General features: G+C 41.9%; 1 protein-coding gene across 1 annotated transcript; it reads left to right on the top strand.

Annotated features, from left to right (window-relative positions):
* Positions 1–12,034: 12,034 nt before the first annotated feature.
* LOC146629097 (uncharacterized) lies at positions 12,035–14,017 on the top strand. The gene is made up of 3 exons (XM_085357111.1): positions 12,035–13,377; positions 13,712–13,877; positions 13,937–14,017. Exons 1-3 carry the CDS (start codon positions 12,035–12,037, stop codon positions 14,015–14,017), a joined length of 1,590 nt encoding a protein of 529 aa, XP_085213237.1.
* The last annotated feature ends 9,473 nt before the right edge of the window (positions 14,018–23,490 follow it).

Below are 23,490 nucleotides of genomic sequence, written 5' to 3'. Positions count from 1 at the left end.
CTATTAGTGCCTCCATTCTGTCTGTGCTAGTGCCCGATCTGTACTTTGTTATTGACCTACGTTGTTTCTCTGTATTACTGTGAAGCACTTTGGTGTGCCTTTGTGTTTTTAAATGTGCTATATAAATAAAACTGTATCATATTGTTAAATTTGTAATAACGAGGAGCAGAGTAATAACAATGGAAATGTTGAATAAAATTTGATTTTGTAAATACTGAGTGGACTAGGAAAACATGAGTAAGACATTTCAGCTGTCTACACACTCTCACTTTCTACTACCACTTCTCTTTTGCTTATTCTTTGACTACACAGTAAATACAGAGGCATAATTTCCCACCAAAGACAGTTTATTTATTTATTTATTTATTTATTTTATTTTGGTCTGCGTATTTTTACTTTCAACACATCTAATGAGTCATACAGGATACGGCGGTCGGTTTTGATGAATTTCAACCACTACATGATTTACAGTTTTTAGGGAGTGACCTATATGTCTGTGACTAAGCTAATTATGCTGGTGGGGTGATACAGAGATTAACCCTCACCTTACGCAACACTACTTTAAATTCCATTTGTTTTGTTTTTTTCTTTACTTCCACCCAACAACCCAGCAATAGTTTCAGTCATTCTGGTTTCACTGGTGAAAATCTCTCGCACTCATTCTATGAGTCTCATGGCTTGACCCAGTTAATTCCCTGAGATACCCCTGATGTTTCCCACCTGGACACCCTCACGGTCTCACAGTGAAAGCTGCTGGCTTTGCATACCGCAAGTGTGGGATTCGTGGGGTTTTATGGCTCTGAGCCACTTTACCTTCAGGGGTCAAATACAAGTGAAGCATTTAATGATGCCAAACCCTCCCTGTAATGCAGCATAACAGCAGCATTCCTCCAAAGAACCATCACTAGATGGCACTACTGACACTGAAATAGCAAAGACATGTCACATGAGTGTAACAATGTTCATGAAACGTATATATTTAGTGTTGCTTTTAATTAAACTCAATATGAGAAGACATACATTTTCTAATCTGTCACACACAATCTTCAAATTTAATCACACAGCTGATCATCTTAAATAACTAACCTATGAATACAAAACAATACTTATTTGTAGAGTGCTATTCCCACCTTGGTTTGTATATCCCAGTTGTGTGGCGCATCTCTTTTATACATCTGAACATAAAAATCTTAATCATAAAAAATCCTCCTCGCTCCTCTGTCTTTCTCGTGCATCTTAGGAAGTGAGGCATCCGGCATCATGGCGTACTGAGATTGATATCTGGGTCACAGGCAGCAGGACGGAGAACAGAGATGATGAGGAGGCACAAAACAGAGAAATGAGAAAAGTGCCCAAATTGCATGGACTAAACGGAGCTTGTTCTTGCAAATGCAAAATGGCATTCGCTTCCAAGGCAGCACTGGAGATATTAGAGCAATGGTGGTGTAATAAGCTTGTAATATTTCTTCTGGGAGATCTTAGAGGAGATGAGTGAATTGTGCAGCTGTGATGTAGAGCTCATTTCCACAATCATCCCAAGATTGTTAGCACTCTGGTTAGGAGGTGTGATTATTTAGCCTCATATTGCATTGTTAGGGAAAAGTCTGTGGCCCAGTGTAAACACTGAAGGAAGCATAATATAATTTAAGTAAATATTATGTGATGATACAAAAGATTTAAAGAGCTGAAAATGGCTGGAAGTTTGACAGTGGTCAAGCAACTTATACACAAATGAATCTCTTGTCTCTTATCTCCAAAATCCAATAGGTATGATTGAATAAATACTGGAAATCAAACCTCAGTTAAAATAATAAAGCATAGAAAAACAAACACATTATGACCAAATTCCTCATACAGAGAGTCACTCAAGCCATTCAAATTGGTATCACTGGTAGGATAAATCTGATCACTTCAGCTGCTCTTTCAGTTACACGAAACATCGAATTCTCTAAACAATAGCTCTTAGATAACGAGCCACGCGTAGCACGAAACTTTGAACAGAGACAGGAAACTCCCGATGATGAGAAATACGAGCGATTGTAATTTTTGATAAAGCTTTGCCAAAAATGATGTTGTTTTCTTTCTAGTCAGCACCAACCACCTTAGAGTACAACGATAAGACTATCAGCAGATCTCATCAGCTGTATGGCACATGATGGTAGCAGTTTGATGCATCTGTTAAAATCCAAACAATACAAAACCAAACAAACACAAAAATATGAGTCAGTCTCTCTGACTCATTCGAACATCGACCTGGGTAAAAAACAGTCCGCTCGAGATCGATTTAGTGACAGCTCTGATTCGCGCTTGATTTTAGTCTAATGTGGTTTGTTACTGAACATCTGCAATTTTAGTATTTTACTGTTATATTGCTTTTTACACTGCATTAAATTGCACTAATCTTTTTATATGACTGACCCAATGATAAAAATTTTTTTGCTCGATTGCACAAGACAAAAAAAGGTTGGTGGAGTCCAAAACAGAGCGGAAAAAAGCATCCATCTAGTTGGTCTATTAACTCCACAGAACTGATGTTGTAATAGCAGCCACACACTGTGGAAGCAGCTTACTACCTAGTTATTGCTTCTCATTCTTCTTTTCCCAATTTTAGCTGAAGAGCTTCTTGCAAACTGTGCTGGAATATCAGTTAGATAGTCAGTGCAGCCGGATTATGATATATTTTGAGTATTGTTAATATATTAGTAGGTATTAGTATTATTCTAACGTACACTACTCATTAACTCAAAAAAGTTTCAGAAATGAATAGGAAACACATACATAGCACATAACATAAATGTTTTCCCGATTATCTGTTTCTCTCAAGAGCTGGTGGAGACCAAAATACGAGCTACAAGGATGCATAACAATCAACAGTTTTCTGTTCAGTTGTTTGGGTTTGGGCTGAAATTGAAAAGGAGAAAAACGCAGCTCTTCTCCAAATATGCCTTGGGTAAACAAAGTTGTTCACTAAAAGACAGCCTGTGTTACAGCTCAAGAGGCTCCAGCACAATCTGGACGTGTACTGACTAATAATCCATGTGTATTAGCTGTTCGCATGGCTGATAAGAGGACACCGCAGACTGTCGTGATGAGAATTTACTCACACTCTGTGGCTGTCAAATATGTTTTTCTTTCTCAATCCATAATGGTAAGTTCAAAGGGATGTTGTGGAGTTTCAGAGGAAAGAGGACCAGCTTGATGGATGGTTAACTGTACAGTATATACAGCTGGAAACCCACTGCTGTTTTTTTTTTTTTTTGTATCCAAGCACCGTGGATCAAGAAGACAACCTCAAAGACCTAATTAGTAAAGGATGTGCTCTTCAAAACATTTCCATTAGAGATGGGAGGAGGACAACTAAGAAGAGGGCAGTGTAAGGGAAATCTCCAGTTTAAGTTCAAGTTGCTGCTCATTTACAAGGTTTAACAGGAGAGAAAAGTCATACGATGTCCATTAAGTACTATGGCAACCTGTTTCAGGCTTGTTTACTTTAGCTTTGATTTTTTTTCTTTGCTGTAAAATCGACAAGACAGTTGATTTTAGTTACAGTTATGGTAGAAACTATATTAAAGCTTTCTAGACAAATAAGCACACGTTTTCCTCTGTAGTCCTAAAGGAAGGCCCATGTGGTTCTGTGCCATGGATCTGTGGTTTCCAATACAAATCTCTGGCAGGGAAAGAGGCATTTTCACTTTGGCCTGCTGCTATACAGCCTCAGTCACGGTTTCATAACAGCACGCTTCACTTGTTTTCTCAACATTTCCCAACAACACTGAAACTAAGACCTAAGCTGAGACGTATCTGGTTCACAATCTGTGTTATGTAAGTCCATTACAAACACTGCAAGAACAGTTTTTTTTTTGTTTTTGTTTTTTTTTTACCAAAATCGTAGTGATGTAATTTATAATGTTACTTGTTGTATATCTCTGAGTTCTCTATAGAAAATGTAGCCAGAAAACTTCTTCAGGTTGTCAGAAAACATCTGCAGATGGCTCCAGAGCACACACATTCACATTAAAAGATGAGGTGCAGCCAGTGACACCCTGCTCATGATATCATGTGAAGTGTGTGTGTGGATAAGCATGTGTATATGTGTACTAGTGTTGCTGTTGGAGGTGATCCAGGCTTGCAGATGGCCCTGGTTTGTGTTTGCACTGAACGACTGCAAGCCTCTCGCCTCCCTAGTGACCGTGACGAACAGCGTGTGCGCGCAACACACAGGACCACTGTACAATGACTTTTTTAAGGGTTGGGGTCTGACACCGCTGCTCTGACTCTGTAAATTGTTCTGTTAGTGACGCTGTTATGTTTTCACGAGACTGGAGGAATGTTGTGCAGGGAAACTGGTTAAAAGGTTTCTGACGAAAAAGCAAGAGGCACAGACAAACGCAGATAGAGAGGCCGAGGAAAGACGGGCTTTGAACAAGTTTGAGCTTAAACGTTTCTAAGTTAACTAAAACGTAAGGAAGCTGGAAAAACAGCAACCAAAAGGAATATGAGTATAAGTAACAAGGAAAAGGTGAATGCGTTGTTGAATAAAAGCTAAAAGTTGAAAACTAGCTAACATTTTGGTTAAATAAAAGAAATTGTTAGCTAACAATGTAGATATGCATTATATAGCATTATTTATTAGATTTTCCTTGATGAACGTTGTCAATTATTTGGCTACAAGTGTAATTAAACAATTGAAATTGCTTGCTAAACCTACAGAAATAAAGTTGCTAACTAAACTTGTTTATTAAAACTACCTTCAGCTGCTCCCAGGGGTCGCCAAAGCGGTGAGCTCCAAATGTTTGATTTAGCAGACTTTTATGTTCCCTCCGAGGACCAAACAGATGAACTTTTGCTCATAAAGTGTGCAATGTTAGCTAAATTGTTAGCTAAAACCTAAAGAGACACACTTTAAATAGAGCCATTAGCTAAAAATGGATTTATTAAAAGTTGTCAGTTTTGTGGCTAAAAGTATGGAGTACATTAGTAGAAACTGGTCACTAAGAGTTGTCAAACCGAGTAGGCACTAAATGTAATGTAATGGATGAACAAATAAGCAAAGTTATTTAACTGAAACTAAACGAAATAGCTAATTAGCAATAAGCTAGAAATGCTAAACTAAAAGATGTTCAGATCCAGTTTAAAATAAGCTGTAATCATTTGAACTTGAAATGTTCTAAAGGTGTCTGAGAGGGTACATCAAATAAAGACAGCTATTATTTATAGCATGTCAGTACATTCTTTCTAGGCACAAACGTACCAGAACGCAATGTTTTGTATTTGAGAAAGACCTCACAATCACATCAGTTGTGACGTCTGTTGGGTATGTCCTTAGGTAGACGGTGTTCTCTTTCCACTTGTACTTTGAATGGAGGGTAACAGGTACAGTAAGCGTACCTGCGTTCACCTGCACACACTCCCTGGCTGGGAGCCACTACTATAGCAACAGTGACAACAACACAGCAGGAAAGCCTTTTGGACTTCCTGGGAGATCCTCTGGTATGCACACGCTCAATGTTTGTCGACTCAGGAATGTTGCCTGGGCGACTGGAGGCCATGAAGAGGGAAACCCCTTATCTGCTGATGTTGACAGTCACAGTTCAAAAGTCGGTTGAGTACAGATGGAAAAAAAGAAGACATACAAACGCACACCTTTAAGGTTGGTCTATATACAGTATGTGTGTCACCATGGAGATACTGTTTGGGTGGAGCATATGCTCCAGAGGGCATGAATGGTTGCAAAACAAAGACAGAGAAAAGAAAGAGGGCGTCCCTTTGCTTTGAGTCAAAATGGTACACTTACACTTTCAAGCAGGAAGTCCATAGTGGTAGATCATGAATGAGCTGCAGACCATAGGCTTGCTGATGTTTGTAAAGGGAGGGAGGGCTGGCTTTTTAAAACCTCACTCGGTGTGATTGCGACATCGTTTTCTGTGTCTTGTAAGTGTTGTTTTGTGCTTTGTGGCTTTAATAATGATTGCAGATCTGGCTTGTTTTAAAATGGGAGTTTGGTACAAGATGCTGAGAAATGAATATCAGCCACTGCGGAGGTCTCACCTAACCCGGCTTTGTTTATTCTTGCTTTTAAAATGACCATTGTTATATGCCCCTACCAAACATTAGTGAGTTTTGAGTGAGAGATCCAGCAATATTTAGCAACCTTCACACAAAGAAATATTAACATGGATGTATAGCAACAGTTAATCTTTGTGGACCGTGTAGGTTTGCTCTTATCCTGTTAAAGATTCCATATATAAAAGGCCCATAGGCTGAGCCATGAATGCTGCATTCCCATCATATTTCAGGGGAAACACAAGATGGAAAAGTAACGTCCCTGAAATCAAAATGCATGAAATGCCTTTATTGACGCAGCTCTGATGATCTGATTTCAGTTAGTACATTTAATAAATTAAACCAGTGGTCTTTGTGTCCTCAGTTGACCATCTTTACACATGGATCACAGATTGGAATGTTTTTATTCCCCTATCAACACAGGGAAACAATCCTGATCAGCTGGGGCGATTTCTCAAAAACAAACATATTCATTTTTGATTTTTCTGCATCTACAGCAGCTCAAAGAGCACTGCTGCGCCTGAGCTTTAGGACTCTGATTCCCACACAAAATGTAACTTTTTTATTGTATTTGCCGTCCTTTCTTGTATATCGCCCGAAAGCCTATTATGCATGTCAAGTCATGTTGGGATAATCAGTAAAAAAACAACCAAAAAAAGAGTTTCAACTGGGGAAATTCATGTAAACACCCCCTCGAGTCGGCAAAAACAACTCTGAAAGTTGGAGGAAATTGTGGCGCACGCGTTGCCAAATGGTTGACATCACTCGCAAAAACATAGCGGATGAATGTAAACATAGCAGGAATCTTTTGATTAATTGTGCAATCTCTTGTAATGCATAATTCTTTTTCTAATATTTGATTTATTACATGGTATTAAGCAGTAACTATGGATTGCTGTCCACATGGAACGAGAGAGTTTAGACAGAAAAGTTGTTTATTAGCAGTGAGAATTGACACGAGGGACCATCCTAGGAGCTTGTGAACGTATGATTAATATCTTCCTCAACTGCAATCTCTACGTTTCAGCCCAAAGAAAGCCAGAAAGAATGAGGAGTGGGTTTTTAAAAGAACAACACAAAAACCCAACACTCTGTTCTCCATGGGGCTATGAAATAATAAAAATAAGGAAATGTAATGCTTGTGTTTCACTCTGTAACATCATCTTACCTTCTCCTATGAAGCATTAGATAGGCATCCTACACCACTATGAGCTCATAGAAGGCTAGCATTAATAATTGAATCCTCGGTTCTCAAATTTAATCAAACGTTATATCAACTTACATCAGTCATTAGCGCTAGAATAAGCTGACAGTAAAGAGGAAGGAAAGCATTTGTGCTCGCTGTTTAGCTGCAACTGCTGCGTTCTATTTTCACTATCAAATTCCTGCTCAATCAGACAAAAGGCTTGTCTCGCGTTACCTGTGATGTTACATTATAAGGCTCAACATTTTGCTGCAGGCTTGTCTTTTGTGTCATATGTTTTGCCCTCCTTTTACCGTGCAAAACCCCCAAACCCTGCAGAACACAAGCCCAAACCAGAAAGAGAAGCGGGTTAGCACATCTGCGAGGGTGAGACTTTATCCAGTGTTTGTATGACTCATCTAAGTCTTTAGGAACATTTTATGGGTTTGTCGCTGACGTGAACTTTGATTTGTATGCGGCAGTTGTCTTTGCTGATTCATTTTGCCTTTTCCCTTATTTTTGAAACATGTGCATTGATGTTTTCTTTACAGTCTCCCTGAAGGGCTGTGTAAACATTTACTCGAGTCATTAGCAGCGATGAATCTAAGCTAAGCTAAAGCATTGATCAATATTACACCATGTCTTCCTATGGAGCCCTCAGGAAGATACCCTGTTGGACAGCCAAATACATCAAGTGACCTTTCCTTTGATAAACAACATTTAAGGTTGCCGAGGCACTTAATCAATTTGGATAATGTTAATATATGCGCTGAAATATTGATAGGGATGATCTACCTCCTGTGAGGAGAAGCTCGTTAAAAAGCATAATCCCCTGGGCATCCAGCCAGCAGAAAAAGATCAGATGGGGGTGTTTGTGCTGCGGTTGACCTGCTGAATTAAAGATCAACAAAAATTTAATTCGGTCTTAAATGAGCATCAATGATTTATACCCAGGCCCTATTTTTAAAAACAAGCGTTTGTTAAATATATTTACTTTTTAATGAATACCGTCGTCCCTCAGCAGTGAGGGAATTCGGCAGTTATTGCTTAGAGTGTTGAGCACGTTCTGCCACCCTTCATTTGTAGTAAACCAGACGACTCGTATCACACGGTGAAGTTAAACTGCCTTTCCAAAGGGGTTAAATTATCGATTTCTGGTGCAGGTTCAGCGGTGAAAAGTAAGATTTGCTGCTGTTGTGATTTACATTACAATTTAGTAAAAGGGAGCTTTGTGTAAACCCGTCTGTCTTGTTCCTCAAAGCAGCAGATGGACAAAGAAACCTGGGAACAGGAGAATCCACACCCTTGCATGCGGCCCTTTGTATAAATAAAGACAAAGTAACCCATTCACGATCTTGCATACGCATGCGGAGGGTGAAATATTTCCATGATGACAGTGAGGGAATCCTGTGACACAACTCTGACGACAAGCATTTGATCGGACTGTGTGTGAAACGGGCCGCGCTGATTCAAGCTGAGGAAGTCCGGTCGTTACTCCTCCTGTTTTACATCACTGTGCACATGCCTGGTGAGCTTCTCATTCGAGGGAACCAAGAAAGTGCAGCGTGGTTCCCAAAACGTCCTTTAAAAGATCTGAGTGATTTACTGATGAAGTTAAAAGACAGAAATGTGATTCAAAATACTGGATCCTACACTTCCCAGAATGCAGTTTGATAGACTATTTCTCAATCCCTCCCTCTCTGACTCAAGAGAAGACATGTTAGGTTTAGTTTTACTCCTCGTTATATATCTTTCTGGCTTTCATGTGTGAAATGAAGTTATTCCCCTTGAATACTGATTGATCTGAAATTCAGTTTTATGCACCTTAATCCAGCGTTGCAACTTATATAACCCCCACTCACCCTTTCTATCTGTACTTCAACTCTTAAGGACCAGTTTAGCATTGTAGCAGATGCTCTGCTGGCCTTGGGGTCACACACGACTGACAATTACACCATCTACTGTGTTTCCTGCACTTTAGTACGACATCGTGCCCCGGCCCTGTCCTTTCAATCCCAGCCCCACAGCCGTTGTCTGCCCCCTTAATCAAAGTAGAATAAGATTTAGAGAGGAGGTAAACACTCTGGTTTTATGATTGGGCCCCTTCTTACTACGTGGCCTGTATAATTGAAAAGCCCTCTGGGACTATTTTAAGACACTAGTGGGAACAGACTTCCATGTGTGTGCTATGGCTGGGAATGGGGCTCTTGCATTTTCTCTTGCATTTGCTGATTGCTAAACAAGTATGACTATTTGGCCCATTCTCATTCTCTGTGATTACCATATTGTGCCAAATGCTCAAAATGATTATCTGCTGTGTCACGAATGCTGTCGTCTTTCACTCAGCGGCTGTTCCAATGGGAACTTTCACAATAAAGACAGGACAAGAAGCTGCACTGTCACTGCTGGATGAGTGTTTAAAACAGGTTTTACTCACACCATCTGTTCCTCGCACCGCTCTGCAATCCCCCGACCACCAACAACCCGCAAACCAAAATTAACACCGTTTCACTGCGAGTATAAAGTTTAAACAAACAGAAATATCAGCAGTCAGCGTCTTCGGTCTGCCCCCGAGATAATGGCCTCTTTGTTCAGCTGAAAAATATAAACTCTTATTTTGGATTGCGCTCGCATGTGTCAACTGGAGCCGTTTGCGTCACAATGATAAATGTTTCATACGTAAAATTAGAGCTAAGTTAGAATCTCTGTAAAGAAAAACAACTTACAAGCTTGTTTTCAAGTCCAGCACACCTAATGAGTGTGCAGGATTCAGGGGTCTCCTTAGTCAGAAATGGAGCATAATCTTTATAATTATGTTTCCACTAGACAGTATTCCCTTAAAATACAAATTGTTGTGATTTAATTAACTCTGATATGTTGCACCTCCGTGTTTGTACAGTAACTCAGAAGAGACAAAACAAAGTTTTTAGTACTTACCGTTGGAAGGTGTGCAAGGTGCAGTGACTTGTTTGCAGTCTGAAACACATGGAGGTGCCACTAAATCCTTCATCATGTATCTTTAAACACTTGGATAAGTAAACAGTCCAAGCCTCTTGGAATATTTTTTTTTAAAAGCAACTGAAGAGCAAGAGAGGACATACAAAACTCATTACAGTACCAAAAAGGTAGAGCTGCCTAATTTCAAACTGTGTCCTAAAGAAATTAGACAGGATAATGGGGGAGGGGAACTCACAGGGATTACCACATCCCTAAAAACATTACTGGTCATGCTAAAATCTCTATGCTAACTAGCACTCAAGAAATGGGAATGACACCTTTATGATTGGTGCGTTGAACAGATTACATTGTTTACTTAATGATGGTGCTGATGGCTCAGGACTGTTCTGAATTTCTTTTCACATTTGGCAGCTGATCTCCAGTAGCTGCAGCAACCAACTGGTCTCCCAGACGTTGACTTCTGTTATTGTATGGCTCTCGTGGTGGGAGATAACCCATTTCCAAACAATTTGAGTCCGACTTGGACTGACTGGACTCCCTTTCAGAGAGACTGGTGAAGGGATGCAGTTGCAATTGCCATCTAATTTAGAAACACAGGCTGCTAATATGTTGCAGTCAGTCTAAGCACAACATTTCTGTAGAGAGAGGACTTAAATAGGCACTGGAATCATCCATGAGATATGATTCGGGGTACAAAATCTCATTGAAAAAAATGACTTAAAATGGAAGTGGAACCAGGAACATGTCATGGAATAGGTGAAAAACTGACCACAGTCATTAGTGTTCATCTTCATGACACAATAAACATCTATAACAAGTTCCATGGCAATTAACCATCTAAATTTGGAATAACTGCATGGCATACCAAAATGGTTACTGTAAAATCCCTCAAAGTCCCATAATGTGAATAAAGACAAAGTTTTGAGACTTTAGCTGTATGACATTTGTACCATTGGCTCATAAATTACAAGAACTGACAAAGGAAAGCAATCTATGCTTTGACTACAAATTGTGTTATCATATGAAAAAAAATTCCACAGGGTTTGTAACTGTAAGATATTTATATATAGAAATATTGCCTCGTAAAGGCCTTTAAATAAGATGAAGGCATGGTGGGGCATGCTCCAACAAATAGTCCCGTTACCACATGAAAGACAGACTGTGCTCTCCTTCTGTTTAGCATTTGTTAGGATGCCTGGGTCGTTGACCCAGGGTTTTTGAGTTTACGATATTATTTATACTGTCTAGTTTTTGGTTTCTTTGAGTTCTGTCTTATGGCTTATGTCTCTGTCTTCTTTAGTTGCTCTGTCTCCCCTATCACCTGCATCCCCTTGTCTAGTTCGCGTCTATGTGTATCTTAAGTTCCTATATCCCCGTGTTCAGTCAGTGTTTGTGTCTGCCCTGTTCCCACGTCTCTGTTCCCTCTGTAGTGCCTGCATGTGAGTCTGTGTCTTTGTTCAGTCTGTGTTATGTGTTTCCTGTTTTACTTTGAAGGTCTCCGTCTTTTCTCAGTGTGTTCAGTTTACGCTTCTTTGGTCTCGTCAGTTCTGATTTGCCCCAGCTGTGTTTCCCTCCTGTTACTCATTTCCTGATTGCTCCCTCTGTGTATTTAAGCCCAGTGTTTCTCTGTGTCGCGATCTACCGTTTTCTTTGCTGTGTGTTCTGTCTGTCCTCCGGTATTAGTTTATTTTTTTGATCGTTTCCAGTTATGTTATATTTGAGTTTAACATTAAAACGGTTTTTGAGTTTACATCTGTCTCTGGAGTCTGCACCTTGGGTCCTTTTCCTGTCTGCACACAGCCGCACCTAACAGAAGATCGCGACCATACTATGGACCCAGCAGACTTTGAACTCCAGGAGCGACGCCGAGCAGCCTTTGCCCAGCTGGAGGAGGAACTCCGCTGGAAGCCATGGCTCACCCCTGACGTCGGGCGCATTTTCCATGGCACTCGGCTGGCTCTCGGCGGTCCCCGGAGCTGCCAGAAGTCTCCACCTGTTGCTCCGCTAGCACGCAAGATGCGGCCGTTTCAGTTGGGAGTCCTCCGCGTGGCTTCAGGCACTCACGCTCCGGCCTCAGCGTCACCATTCTGTGCACCGGAGGCTCAGTTGCTCACGCCGCCAGCTACCTCTGCCCGAAGGAAACGGCGCTCACGTCGCCGTCATATGGACACGTCTGAGCAACCTCAGGTGGTGAGTCAAAAGGACTACACTTTCCAAACTCCACCTGAGCCGTTGAACAGTAAAGACTATGAACTCACCTCAGACACTTTTGGGATTTCTTTTCTCGACGAGGATTTGGATTGGGAGGCCAGTTTTGGTTTGAATCTTCCCACGCTAGTTCATCGCAATAAGCATTCGTCTGAGATTTTTAGTTTGAGGTCTGCTCGTTGGGGTGGGAACAAATTAAAACCTGAGTTTGCCGAGTCTGTTTTTTCTGAGATTGTGAACACTGCTAAATCTAAGACTGTACAGACTGTTAAACGTGGTGGGGAAGGGTCGTCACCTGTTTTTGATGAGCCAGTTTTCAGTGAGCCTGCTCCTTTGCCTTCCGGTGCTCCTTTGCCCAGGGCAACTGCGGTCCAGCCATCTCCTGCACCTGTATCAGTTCCTCAGGTGAGGGGGGCTAGGGCCCAGTTTGTCCCTGCTCCAGTTTCCAGGCCAGCTGAGGCTCCGCTAGTCTCTGCGCCCGTGCCTATTCCGCGGGTGGGAGCGGCTACTGCCCAGCAGGCCACTGCACCGGTTTCTGTCCTCGCTGGAGGCTCGGGTGAGCCCGTCCAGCAGTTTTCCGTAGGCTCTGAAGACATAGCTCAGCTTAGTGCTCATCCACCACCTCACCCACCATTACTACCATCTTTACAACAGTCGATACATATTAGACTTCTCTCCATAGCTCAGACATTAGCTCACCTATCGGCTCAGCCACCTGTCTCCGCTGGAGGGTCCGAGGGGCCCGTTCAGCCACCCGTCTCCGCTGGAGGGTCCGAGGGGCCCGTTCAGCCACCCGTCTCCGCTGGAGGGTCCGAGGGGCCCGTTCAGCCACCCGTCTCCGCTGGAGGGTCCGAGGGGCCCGTTCAGCCACCCGTCTCCGCTGGAGGGTCCGAGGGGCCCGTTCAGCCACCCGTCTCCGCTGGAGGGTCCGAGGAATCGTTTCAGCCACCCGTCTCCGCTGGAGGGTCCGAGGAATCGTTTCAGCCACCCGTCTCCGCTGGAGGGTCCGAGGGGCCCGTTCAGCCTCGTGCCTCGTCAGCTGGGGGTCCGGGAGGACCCAGCCAGCACGTCCTAGTGTCTGCTGATGGTTCTGGCGAGGCCGTTCAGCCACCGCCTGGTCCGGCCTCCGAGTCTGCAGTTCCGTCTGGTCCGGCCTCCGAGTCTGCAGCTCCGCCTGGTCCTGCATCTGCAGCTCCGCCTGGTCCGGCCCCCGAGTCTGCGGCTCCGCCTGGTCCGGCCTCAGCCTCTGCAGCTTCGCCTGGTCCAGTCTCCGAGTGTTCAGCTTCGTCTGCTCCTGAGGTCTCCATGCTGTCTGTTCCTGCACGGCCTGCCCGGCCTGCCCGGCCTGCACGGCCTGCACATCCTGTCCGGCCTGCTCGTCCTGCACGTCGTTGCCGTCATGGACGGCCCCCTGAACCACGCCGCTGCCTCCCGCCCGGCCGGCCTCCTGACCTGCTCGGTCGCAGTCGGTGCCTCCCGCCCGGCCGGCCTCCTGAACTGTTTTCTGGGCTCTTGGACCATCAGCCTCCGGGCCGCCCCCCTGAACTGCCCGGGTTTGGACTATCGTGCTGTCAGCCTCCGGGCCGGCCCCCTGAACTTTTTTGAGACTATTGCCTGGGCCTCTGCGCTTTTCGTGAGCTCTTTTGTTTGTTTGCTTTTGGACTTTGCCTGGGCCTTGGTGCTGTTGTTTTGGACTTTGTTCCTGTTTTTTGTTCTGTTGCTTTCCGGGCTCCAGTGTTTGCATTTTTTTTTTTTTTTGTTTCTGGCTCCTTGTTTGGTTTGTTTCGGGCCCTCCATCCTGTTTCCCCCGCCGCCCACCCTGGTTGGGTTTTTGTTTTTTTTTGATTTTGATGTTTTGGTTTGGGCTGTCTGGAAGCCAGCCCTTAAGGGGGGGGTACTGTTAGGATGCCTGGGTCGTTGACCCAGGGTTTTTGAGTTTACGATATTATTTATACTGTCTAGTTTTTGGTTTCTTTGAGTTCTGTCTTATGGCTTATGTCTCTGTCTTCTTTAGTTGCTCTGTCTCCCCTATCACCTGCATCCCCTTGTCTAGTTCGCGTCTATGTGTATCTTAAGTTCCTATATCCCCGTGTTCAGTCAGTGTTTGTGTCTGCCCTGTTCCCACGTCTCTGTTCCCTCTGTAGTGCCTGCATGTGAGTCTGTGTCTTTGTTCAGTCTGTGTTATGTGTTTCCTGTTTTACTTTGAAGGTCTCCGTCTTTTCTCAGTGTGTTCAGTTTACGCTTCTTTGGTCTCGTCAGTTCTGATTTGCCCCAGCTGTGTTTCCCTCCTGTTACTCATTTCCTGATTGCTCCCTCTGTGTATTTAAGCCCAGTGTTTCTCTGTGTCGCGATCTACCGTTTTCTTTGCTGTGTGTTCTGTCTGTCCTCCGGTATTAGTTTATTTTTTTGATCGTTTCCAGTTATGTTATATTTGAGTTTAACATTAAAACGGTTTTTGAGTTTACATCTGTCTCTGGAGTCTGCACCTTGGGTCCTTTTCCTGTCTGCACACAGCTGCACCTAACAGCATTATAGTCTAACACACATTAAGTTGTTCTCTGTGGTCTTCCTTCAGACAGGCGTTCTGTTTATCAGCGTTTCATTATATAGAGATCATCCTTAATAAATGAGAAAGACACTGGGAAGGAGTGAAACATGAAGCGGTTAAGAGTACCAAAACTGAAAGAGACAAGCTGTTCTATTATCAAGTACGTTATTATATTACCAGTTGCATGTCAGTGCTGCTTGCTTCGTGGCACACTAATACTCCACTGTAATAACCGAGTGCACAGATTTCCATTCAGCCTTTCACAAAAGATGAATTCCCATGGCGATGTGGGACTAGATCTTAGTCACACGAACGATTCTGACAGCGTGACTACTTTCGTGACAAAATCTGTTTAAGCAGAGAAATGGCACTTGTCGTGTTTTTGCATTATGCTGTGTTTATCTTTGAATTGGAGCTGAGTTCTGACCTTTGAATAGCAGCCTGTTCAATGGCAATCTGACTGGAAAAGTCAGATTTTCCTGTAATTCCTAATTTATTTTACTTAATAATACAGAAGTACTTGTGATCCAAAGGTGAATTTAGCAGTAGCAGTGCAATTTATAATGCACAGCTACCTCTGCAGTCATACTATCTGATTTTTGAGTTTATCATACTGGGAAGTCATAGACTTATAAAAAAATATTTACCACCCAGACAAAGTATATAATATGTATCAAATATGGCATTCACCATAGAGATAAAGTCAAATATATAGATGAAGGAAACAACCTGCTCTGTTGAAAATCATTTGTTACTACAGTTAGTTTTAGTCATCCACAACTGAACTGTATCTGCTTCTTTGCTTTGCTTCATTGACTTATGCTATGTTATATTTCTGCCTGAGCTGTAGAGGCGCTAGTGTATCCTATTTGCAGTCTGTATGCTAAACTCGATTAACCACATTTTTGCTCCCAGCAGCAACCTACGGTGATTATAAATGAGGTCAACAACACAAAAGTGCATAAACTGCAGTTCCACCAAGTGCCACTTGAGGCTGGTTCCAAGAAGGAGACAGTCCCCATTGGCTGCCATGTTAAAACAGGTCCTGTCTCAACTCTACATTTGCAGTTGAGTTGGCGTGGGCTGTGTCAGGCAGCTGGTGGAGTGATTGAAGACCTCTTCATTGTGCATGTGCTATTGTAAGCTTTTGGATCATTATTTAACTAATATCACGACTTTCTATGTAGTACAAAGCATCCCAGAAGTTTATGCTTAAGGTTTGGAGTGGATAGAAACTGTATTTTATTAGCACTGCTTAGCTGATATCTGCGTCTACATTGCACCTGGGCAGTTTATGAACACATGTGCTAACCAGGTTTGCTAACATTAGCTGATAGATTATCCCTCTAAGCTTTCATCTGTGTAAGATAACTTCTGGTTGCAAAACAAACAAACAAACAAACAACGTGGCAGTAAACAATGACTGTATATTTTACGCAGTTAACATATCCCAAACAAAAAAAACATGTATGATTTGTTCTAGCTCTACATCAAAAGATAAGAGTGGCACTGATCCTTTCATCTGAAAGGCCTTTACACACTGAGTTCAGAAAAACTACATGAAATTCCACATTTTTCCAAGGTAGCAGCAGGGAGAATTTCATGGTTTGTTGCAGAAGTTGAAGCAGTATCACAGCCGCTTTCATACATATTTCAGAGAGCCGACTGACCCGGAGCAGGGACTAGCAGTGTGTTTGAGGTAAAATAGTACTATTTTACTGGTTCCATATCATTAAGTATTCAGTGTACCAGTGCATGTTTTGAGCTAGGGGCACACTCCATAATGCAGTGGCCTGAATGGTCAGATCTGTTTATCCGCAGGTGAAAAATTGAAACAATCAAGCTTGATTGTCCTTCAACTTTGGTGTTTTATGTTCAGACAGTGAAAACTCACCTGTCATCACAGCACTAATGAGACAATCCATGGCCTAGGATTCACAGTTTCTCATCAGAACTGTCCGGTATCTCAAATAAAGAGCAGCTTAAAGTCGCGAGGCAGGCAAAGGAGCTCTGCAATGAGGCACAGCAAGTGCGTTTCCAGATTTCAAAGTCAGCCACAATCATTACATTTGATTCCAGAAAAAGATCAAAGCGAGCTGAAGGGAACCCGCACGCTGCAGACATGAGGAAAAACTCCTCACCAGAGCTTGACAAAAATAGACACTTTTGCATTTCAACCACGGTAAAGAATCAGCACACATTTCCGTCCGCGGATCTTCTACAGTGCACCATGTTATGTATATTTAGAAAGACAGTTGAAGGACATTTTGCCACATTTGTTACATGCAACAAACGACAAACAAAATTAGAGAATGACTTGTTTTATGGGCCTCCGCTGTGGCACCAACCGGCATCGCCACACTGTCTCCACACAATAAAACACTGAGGCATTAAGGCCCTTGACAAAGGATCTTGCCACAGTCATTGTTACAAATAGGCATACACCGGATTTCTAAAGAAAGTAATGTTTGTTTAGCAGAAGTTTGAAAGGATCATCTGAGAACCAGGATAACCAGTTGACCAATATGACAGTGACCAAAAAAAGAACCAAAAATATTAAGTTAAGTTTATAAAGTTGTGATTTAAAATAGTTGTTTGGTTTTTTGTTTTTTTTTTGTTTTTTAAATACTCTACTTCCTTACTACTGCTGGCCTATTAGAACAAGGCCAATTGTTTTTCCTGAGTATCAGTAGTTGCTGGCTCCATCTACAAACATTGTTGCAATAAAAGAGCAGTGTCAGTCTTCTTACCTCTACAAAAATATACAGAGGGGGGAAAAAAGCACTGTAGGATTAAACAATGTTGCTTAAGATGGGTGCGTGGACAAAAACGGCTTTCAAGCACACACGCAATCACACACACAAAGCACAGTGGAAGAATTACTGTAGAAGACTATTCCATGGTCCCTAAATCTCAGCAGGCTCTTCATTATACTTAACTTAAATTAACAGCCACTTCAATAACAATAAAGCAACAGTAGGCAAGCTAATGAAACACTGAGCTGTTTCCAGCGTGCAAGTCTGACCCAGACTTCACTCACACCCACCAGCATACTTTCCCTTTACATCAGCAAATAAGAAAACTGCAAAGCTGCTTTTATTATTCATAAAACAAGATAATATAAACTGTCACTGGCACTGCAGACACAATTGTGGAGCTTTTTATTTATTTTTTTAAACTGTGCATTACACTCTCATAAAATTCCCTCTTTTTATTCAATACAGCATGTCTAGACTATATTTTTATTATCATTATTGCCAGTAGCTAATTAGGATTTTATTGTGCAAGTCGAATGGGGTTTTGGTCTGCCTTTGTTTTTCTAAGTTTTTGTCATTCCTTGTGTCCCTGGGGGAATGCCAGTCAAGCAGCTAGTCAGCCACCCACTCGGATTCGGAGCTGATGCAGGAACCACAAGGAACCAGGGACCGCCTGCATGTCTCCCCGAACGTCACACTGAAGCTAACAAATAAAAGAGCTGTGCTCTGACACACTGAGAGACAAATCTGATGAAACGAGTCACAAAGACATTTAATAGCTGATACTTTAGCATCACATAAAAACACTAATCTTTTAAAACCCGCTGTGATTTTCACAGGCCTAAAAAGACTCCTGACTAATTCATTTTTTTGGCAGTGGTACATGTCTTTTAAGACTTAACCTATTCCAGCATGCCACGTGGACAGGTAGCCAGTTCTACCTAATGTACAGTAGCTTTCATTTCAATACTGGCAAAAGCTGTCAACCTGACAACTGTGTCTCATTTCTCATTTGGTGGCCTTTATTAACTGTTTTCAGAATTCATGATTATGTCAAAGGTCACTTGAATGGGCATCGGCACAATTACTGTATTTGGCATTTACTCATTATTGCTTCTGTCTTACTAAAGCCTGAATTATGCTCAGTTGGGGTTATGGACAGCTAGAGACACAATGACAGTAGTCATTGCTGCTATACTTTTTTAAGGTCTGCTTGAAGTTGGCTCCCAGGGCATATGAGAAACTGGTGCACAAATTCTTTAGACGTCCACGCAGTCGCAAAAACAGGCATGCAAACATTTCCATCGAGACTCACTCACGGATGTGGAAAGTGAAATCTCTGCTTGAGTCCACCCAGACTGAAGCATCTCGACTACTTGCAGGAGTTTCTGTGCAACGACCTTACATAGATAGTAGTAATCGCCAAGATTTTAATGTTTTTAAGTTTTCAACAAAATGTATTCATTTCCCCTCGCGACATGCTCTTTTGCTAGACCAATAACTTCCTGTCATCCCCAGGTGCTGCCTACCTTGTGTTTACTGTAAAATAGCAGACATTATGTACTGGGATGTTCCCGATCATATACTTTACAGCTTTATAACTTTATGGTGAGAGTCTCATGTTCCACCACATCCCAAAGATCCTCTATTGGATTGAAAACTAGTGACTGTGAAGGACGACTTTTAAGAGAAATGAACTTATTCCGGTTTTCAAGTGTGAGATGATTTGAGCTTTGTGACATGGTTTGAACCTGGATCTTTCACCAGTTACACAAATGTGTAAACCACTGGGATTTTCAAACAGTGCTCATTTTGTTTTAAGCGTTCCAAGAAACTATCTCCCGACATCATTAAACCACCTTACGCCTGAACCCTTCACACAACATGCATCCTTTCAGTTTGTTTACACCAGATTCTGCCTCCTAAACAGCAGAAATCAAGACTCCTCAGACCAGGTTTCCTGTATTTATCTCACAGGAGTGACACTCATTGCAGTCTTCTGTCGTAGCGCATCTGCTTCAAGGTTAGACGCATGGTGCGATCAGACATGCTCTTCTGCATACCTTGATTTAATATGCGTCTTGCTTTGTTTTTTGTTCCCTTCCTATCAGTTTGAAGTCAGGTTGGTCATTCTGCTCTGACCTCTGATGTCAACAAGGCATTTTATTCCCCAGAGAGTTGCAGTTCATTTTCTCTCTTTTGGACCATCCCCTACATGGCTATATAGCTAATTGCACTGAGTTGCCGGCATGTGATTGACTGATCAGATATTTAAGTTAATGAGCAGTGGTAAAGGTGTACCTAACTAATAATAGGAAGGTTTAGCATTGCCATTTGTGAAAAAAGAGGCAAACCTTTAGAAATATTAGAAAGGAGATATTAATTTAGCTTCTTTAGCTTTCCTGAATGATGTCTTTAATACAATTAACCTGTACTGGCCTGATTCAAGGTGAAATTGTCATCTTACACAGGACCTTTTTTTCCCTTTCTAGTAATTAAAGCGTAGTAATTAAAAGTTGATGAAGGCATTATCTTTCTCCCCCTTTCTTTTATTACTAAATCTATTTTAATGTTCTCTTTCTCTCTCCAGTGATGGATGAGTCAATGGTGCAGATTTTCCTCCCGGTAGGAAAACACACAGAAGAATTTTATGTAAAGCCTTTCAGAGAAATGTAGTCGCTGCTGCTGGGCTACAACACTTCACTGTTAATAGATGAACCATAAATAATGTCTACAGTAGAGCAGAAAGGCCTCCTCTAGTATTTTATCCACTAATGTATTTCTCCAGGAAAAACTTGTTAAGGCTACAGAAACCATGATATAAGTGTGTTCCTAGAAATGTATGCTGTGATTTTCATCGTGCAGCGAATGTTTATGACACCCAAATTTGACTGACAGACAAAATAAGGGTGAGAGTAAAAAAGATAATAAAGAAAAAGATGGAAAACCGAAATGGAAAGTAGCCCACAACCTATATATAGGGTCGATGTGGTGCCGGTGAAGCTTCTTATAACAGAGGCAGTGGTTGGTGTCATGTTACGCTTTTTTCTCTCCCCTCTCTCCTCGTGTCTCTTTCTGTCTCTCTTTGTGGCTACTTTGGTCCTGCCTTAGAACTCTTTATTTACCCCCTCAAACCTCACATTTACAACGCAATTACCCCAGAGGACGTCAGCAGCCCGCTCTCCACTCCACAGCTGTCGGTGGGGCTGTCCAAAGGAGAAAGAGAGAGAGAGTGAGAGAGCGGGATGGGGGCAGGGAGCAAGGAGGTGGAGACAGAAGATGCTACCCTGCTCACGCCTCCTTGAAATTTGCCACAGAATGACTGTTAGGGTTTCATCCAGGCTGTTTGTGTCCTGATGACTGAGAGGTAAACAACAGGTGTTACCTATGGGATGCCTGGGGGGATAATCTAAGAAGGGATTAGCTAGAATAGCATACAGTAGATTGGATGACACAACAAGAAACCTGAAGCACCGTGGCTTTGTCAGCCCTCTGGCACATGCACAGGTTGCTTATAGGTACTTTTATATCTGTTGATTGTCTTCTCATTGAAGGTGGAGCACGAGGACATCGAACAGGCTTTACAACTCCGGACAGTCGTAGCTGCAGCGAACATACTTCATAATGTGTGTTCTGTAGATCGTGACCACACCACTGAGATCATTACATCAGCTTACCGCAATATTTATATACCATCTCTGTGTTTCATTTCACACAGTCCGAGTCTGCTGGCTCTGTGGGTTTAGCCTCTCATCCACGTGGATCCACACACCTAAAATAGTTGTGAGCTGAATACAAATGTAACCGTGATAACTATGACGGCACACTTCATTACTTTTCCAAGCCACAGTTAACAAGACTTACTGTGTAACGCTATGTGGTATTGTCTTGGATGTGTCTAATCCATCATTGGTAGAAGGATTTTGCGGGGTTTAATTACATAAAGTCACAGCGAAATAGAATTTACGGCATCTTTATCGTCTATAATGTGATAAATTAGGTGGAACAGAAGATGAGGGTGTGGTGTAGCTAAATGCGAATTAAAAAAATAGATTTTTCACATATATTTAGCAATTAAAGGTGAACTTTGGAGAGAAAACCATCTCGGGTATAAGTTATCAAACATAGTGACTTAAAAACTGGCTTATCTTATTTTTTTTCTTATGTTTTCTTAAATTAGTTCTCAAATGTATAAATAGTCTGACCACAGAGTTTCTTTCAGGATATATTCAAAGACAAGAGAGTATTGGTAACAAGAAACTGTAAAATATACCATACTGCAGATCTAAATTTGGACAACCATCTACTGAACACACTTCCAAGTGAAATCAGATTGAGTACAGATACTAAATGTTGTTCATAATATTTCACCCCACCTCTGAAAAGCTCTGCTCAGAATATACAACCAGCGTTTTGAGATCAGTGGCCGTAACCGGTCGCAGCAGATGGCCGTCACTCCGTGACCCTGTTTCTGCCAGAGGTTTCTTCCTGTTAAAAGGGAGTTTTTCCTTCCTACAGTCGCCAAGTGCTTACTCAAAGTGGGTTGTGTGAATATTGGGCTTTTCTCTCTGTAGGGTCTTTACCTTACAATAAATAACTCCTTAAGGTGACTCTTGTTGTGATTTGGTGCTATATCAATAAAACTGAATTGAAGGAACTCTGCTTTTCATCAGTCTGCCTTTTCTTTTAAAGCTATCAGGAATTGGGAGAAGGACCATCTGAGCACTTGCATACATTTCCACTCTTTTTCATGTTTTTAGATGTATTTGAAGGTAATGGATTCATGGGATTTGTGTACTAGAAACAATTTAAAAAATACTAGCTTCACAAGACCAGGTACTTGAATAACCAGCACTGCCTTAATGGAAAAACAAAAACATGACACACCCGTAATAAATCTTCCTATTTTAAAGGTGTCCTGTGTCTGATTTAACGTACTTTGTGCATTTTTCTTATGCAACACATTTTGCACGAGAGAAATTTGCCACATGAGACTGAGTCATACAGACCTTTGTATTTATGTATTTAGTATGAGTTCAAGATGAAGCATCAATTTATTTAGTACTACTAGATGCTGAACTAAACTGGATTGTTGACTTGAGCATATGCTAGTTCCATTGAATGCATAGAGTGTGAAGAGAAGTTAAGCGCACAACAGAGCCCTGAGAGAGACATGATCATTGCTAGCTTTCTTGGATGTTTCCATTAGCAGAGGAGTTTTTGGAAATGATCCCTGCTTTTCCTTTGTGGCTCTCTCTAATGTATTGTAACTGCTGTCTTTGTCTTTTTCTTTACACACACACTGCATGCCAAGCAGTAATCTGATGGGCAGAGCTGCGCTCAGATGGTTTGACTCATATTCCTGCTGTTAGATGCTGATGTGAAACAGGTGCTACCTGACCTTCATTCCATTGCTGCTCTGTCTTCAGTTCCTCCACCATATTCCCTTTACTTAAAAACAAATCACAGTGTATTATGTGCTTTCCCCCTCAGCTTGGTTATATTTACAGAGACATCTTAACAGCTAAGTGCTGTAATAACTGATCCTTGTATTTTCCCAGTATTTGAATGTGAAGCCAATCCCTGTTTTTGCATAAACTCAGCTTGAAGCCATTGTCTCCCAAGGTGCATTTTGGAGCCTTCATTTGTTATGTTAATGTGTTAATGAGATCTTCTTTCCACAGTAAAGCTCTGCCTTGTACTTACCAAAGCAGATTTGTTCATGTTGATCAAAACATGACTGTATGACACCTCTGGGCACAGGCACACTGAGG

The sequence above is a fragment of the Diplotaxodon limnothrissa genome, linkage group LG7 (assembly GCF_057381915.1).
Source record: "Diplotaxodon limnothrissa isolate DT_005_m linkage group LG7, D_limnothrissa_male_GT1.1, whole genome shotgun sequence".
Classification (NCBI taxonomy): domain Eukaryota; kingdom Metazoa; phylum Chordata; class Actinopteri; order Cichliformes; family Cichlidae; genus Diplotaxodon; species Diplotaxodon limnothrissa.
Note: the sequence above shows the minus strand (reverse complement) of the source record. Positions and strands in the feature narration are given on the sequence as shown.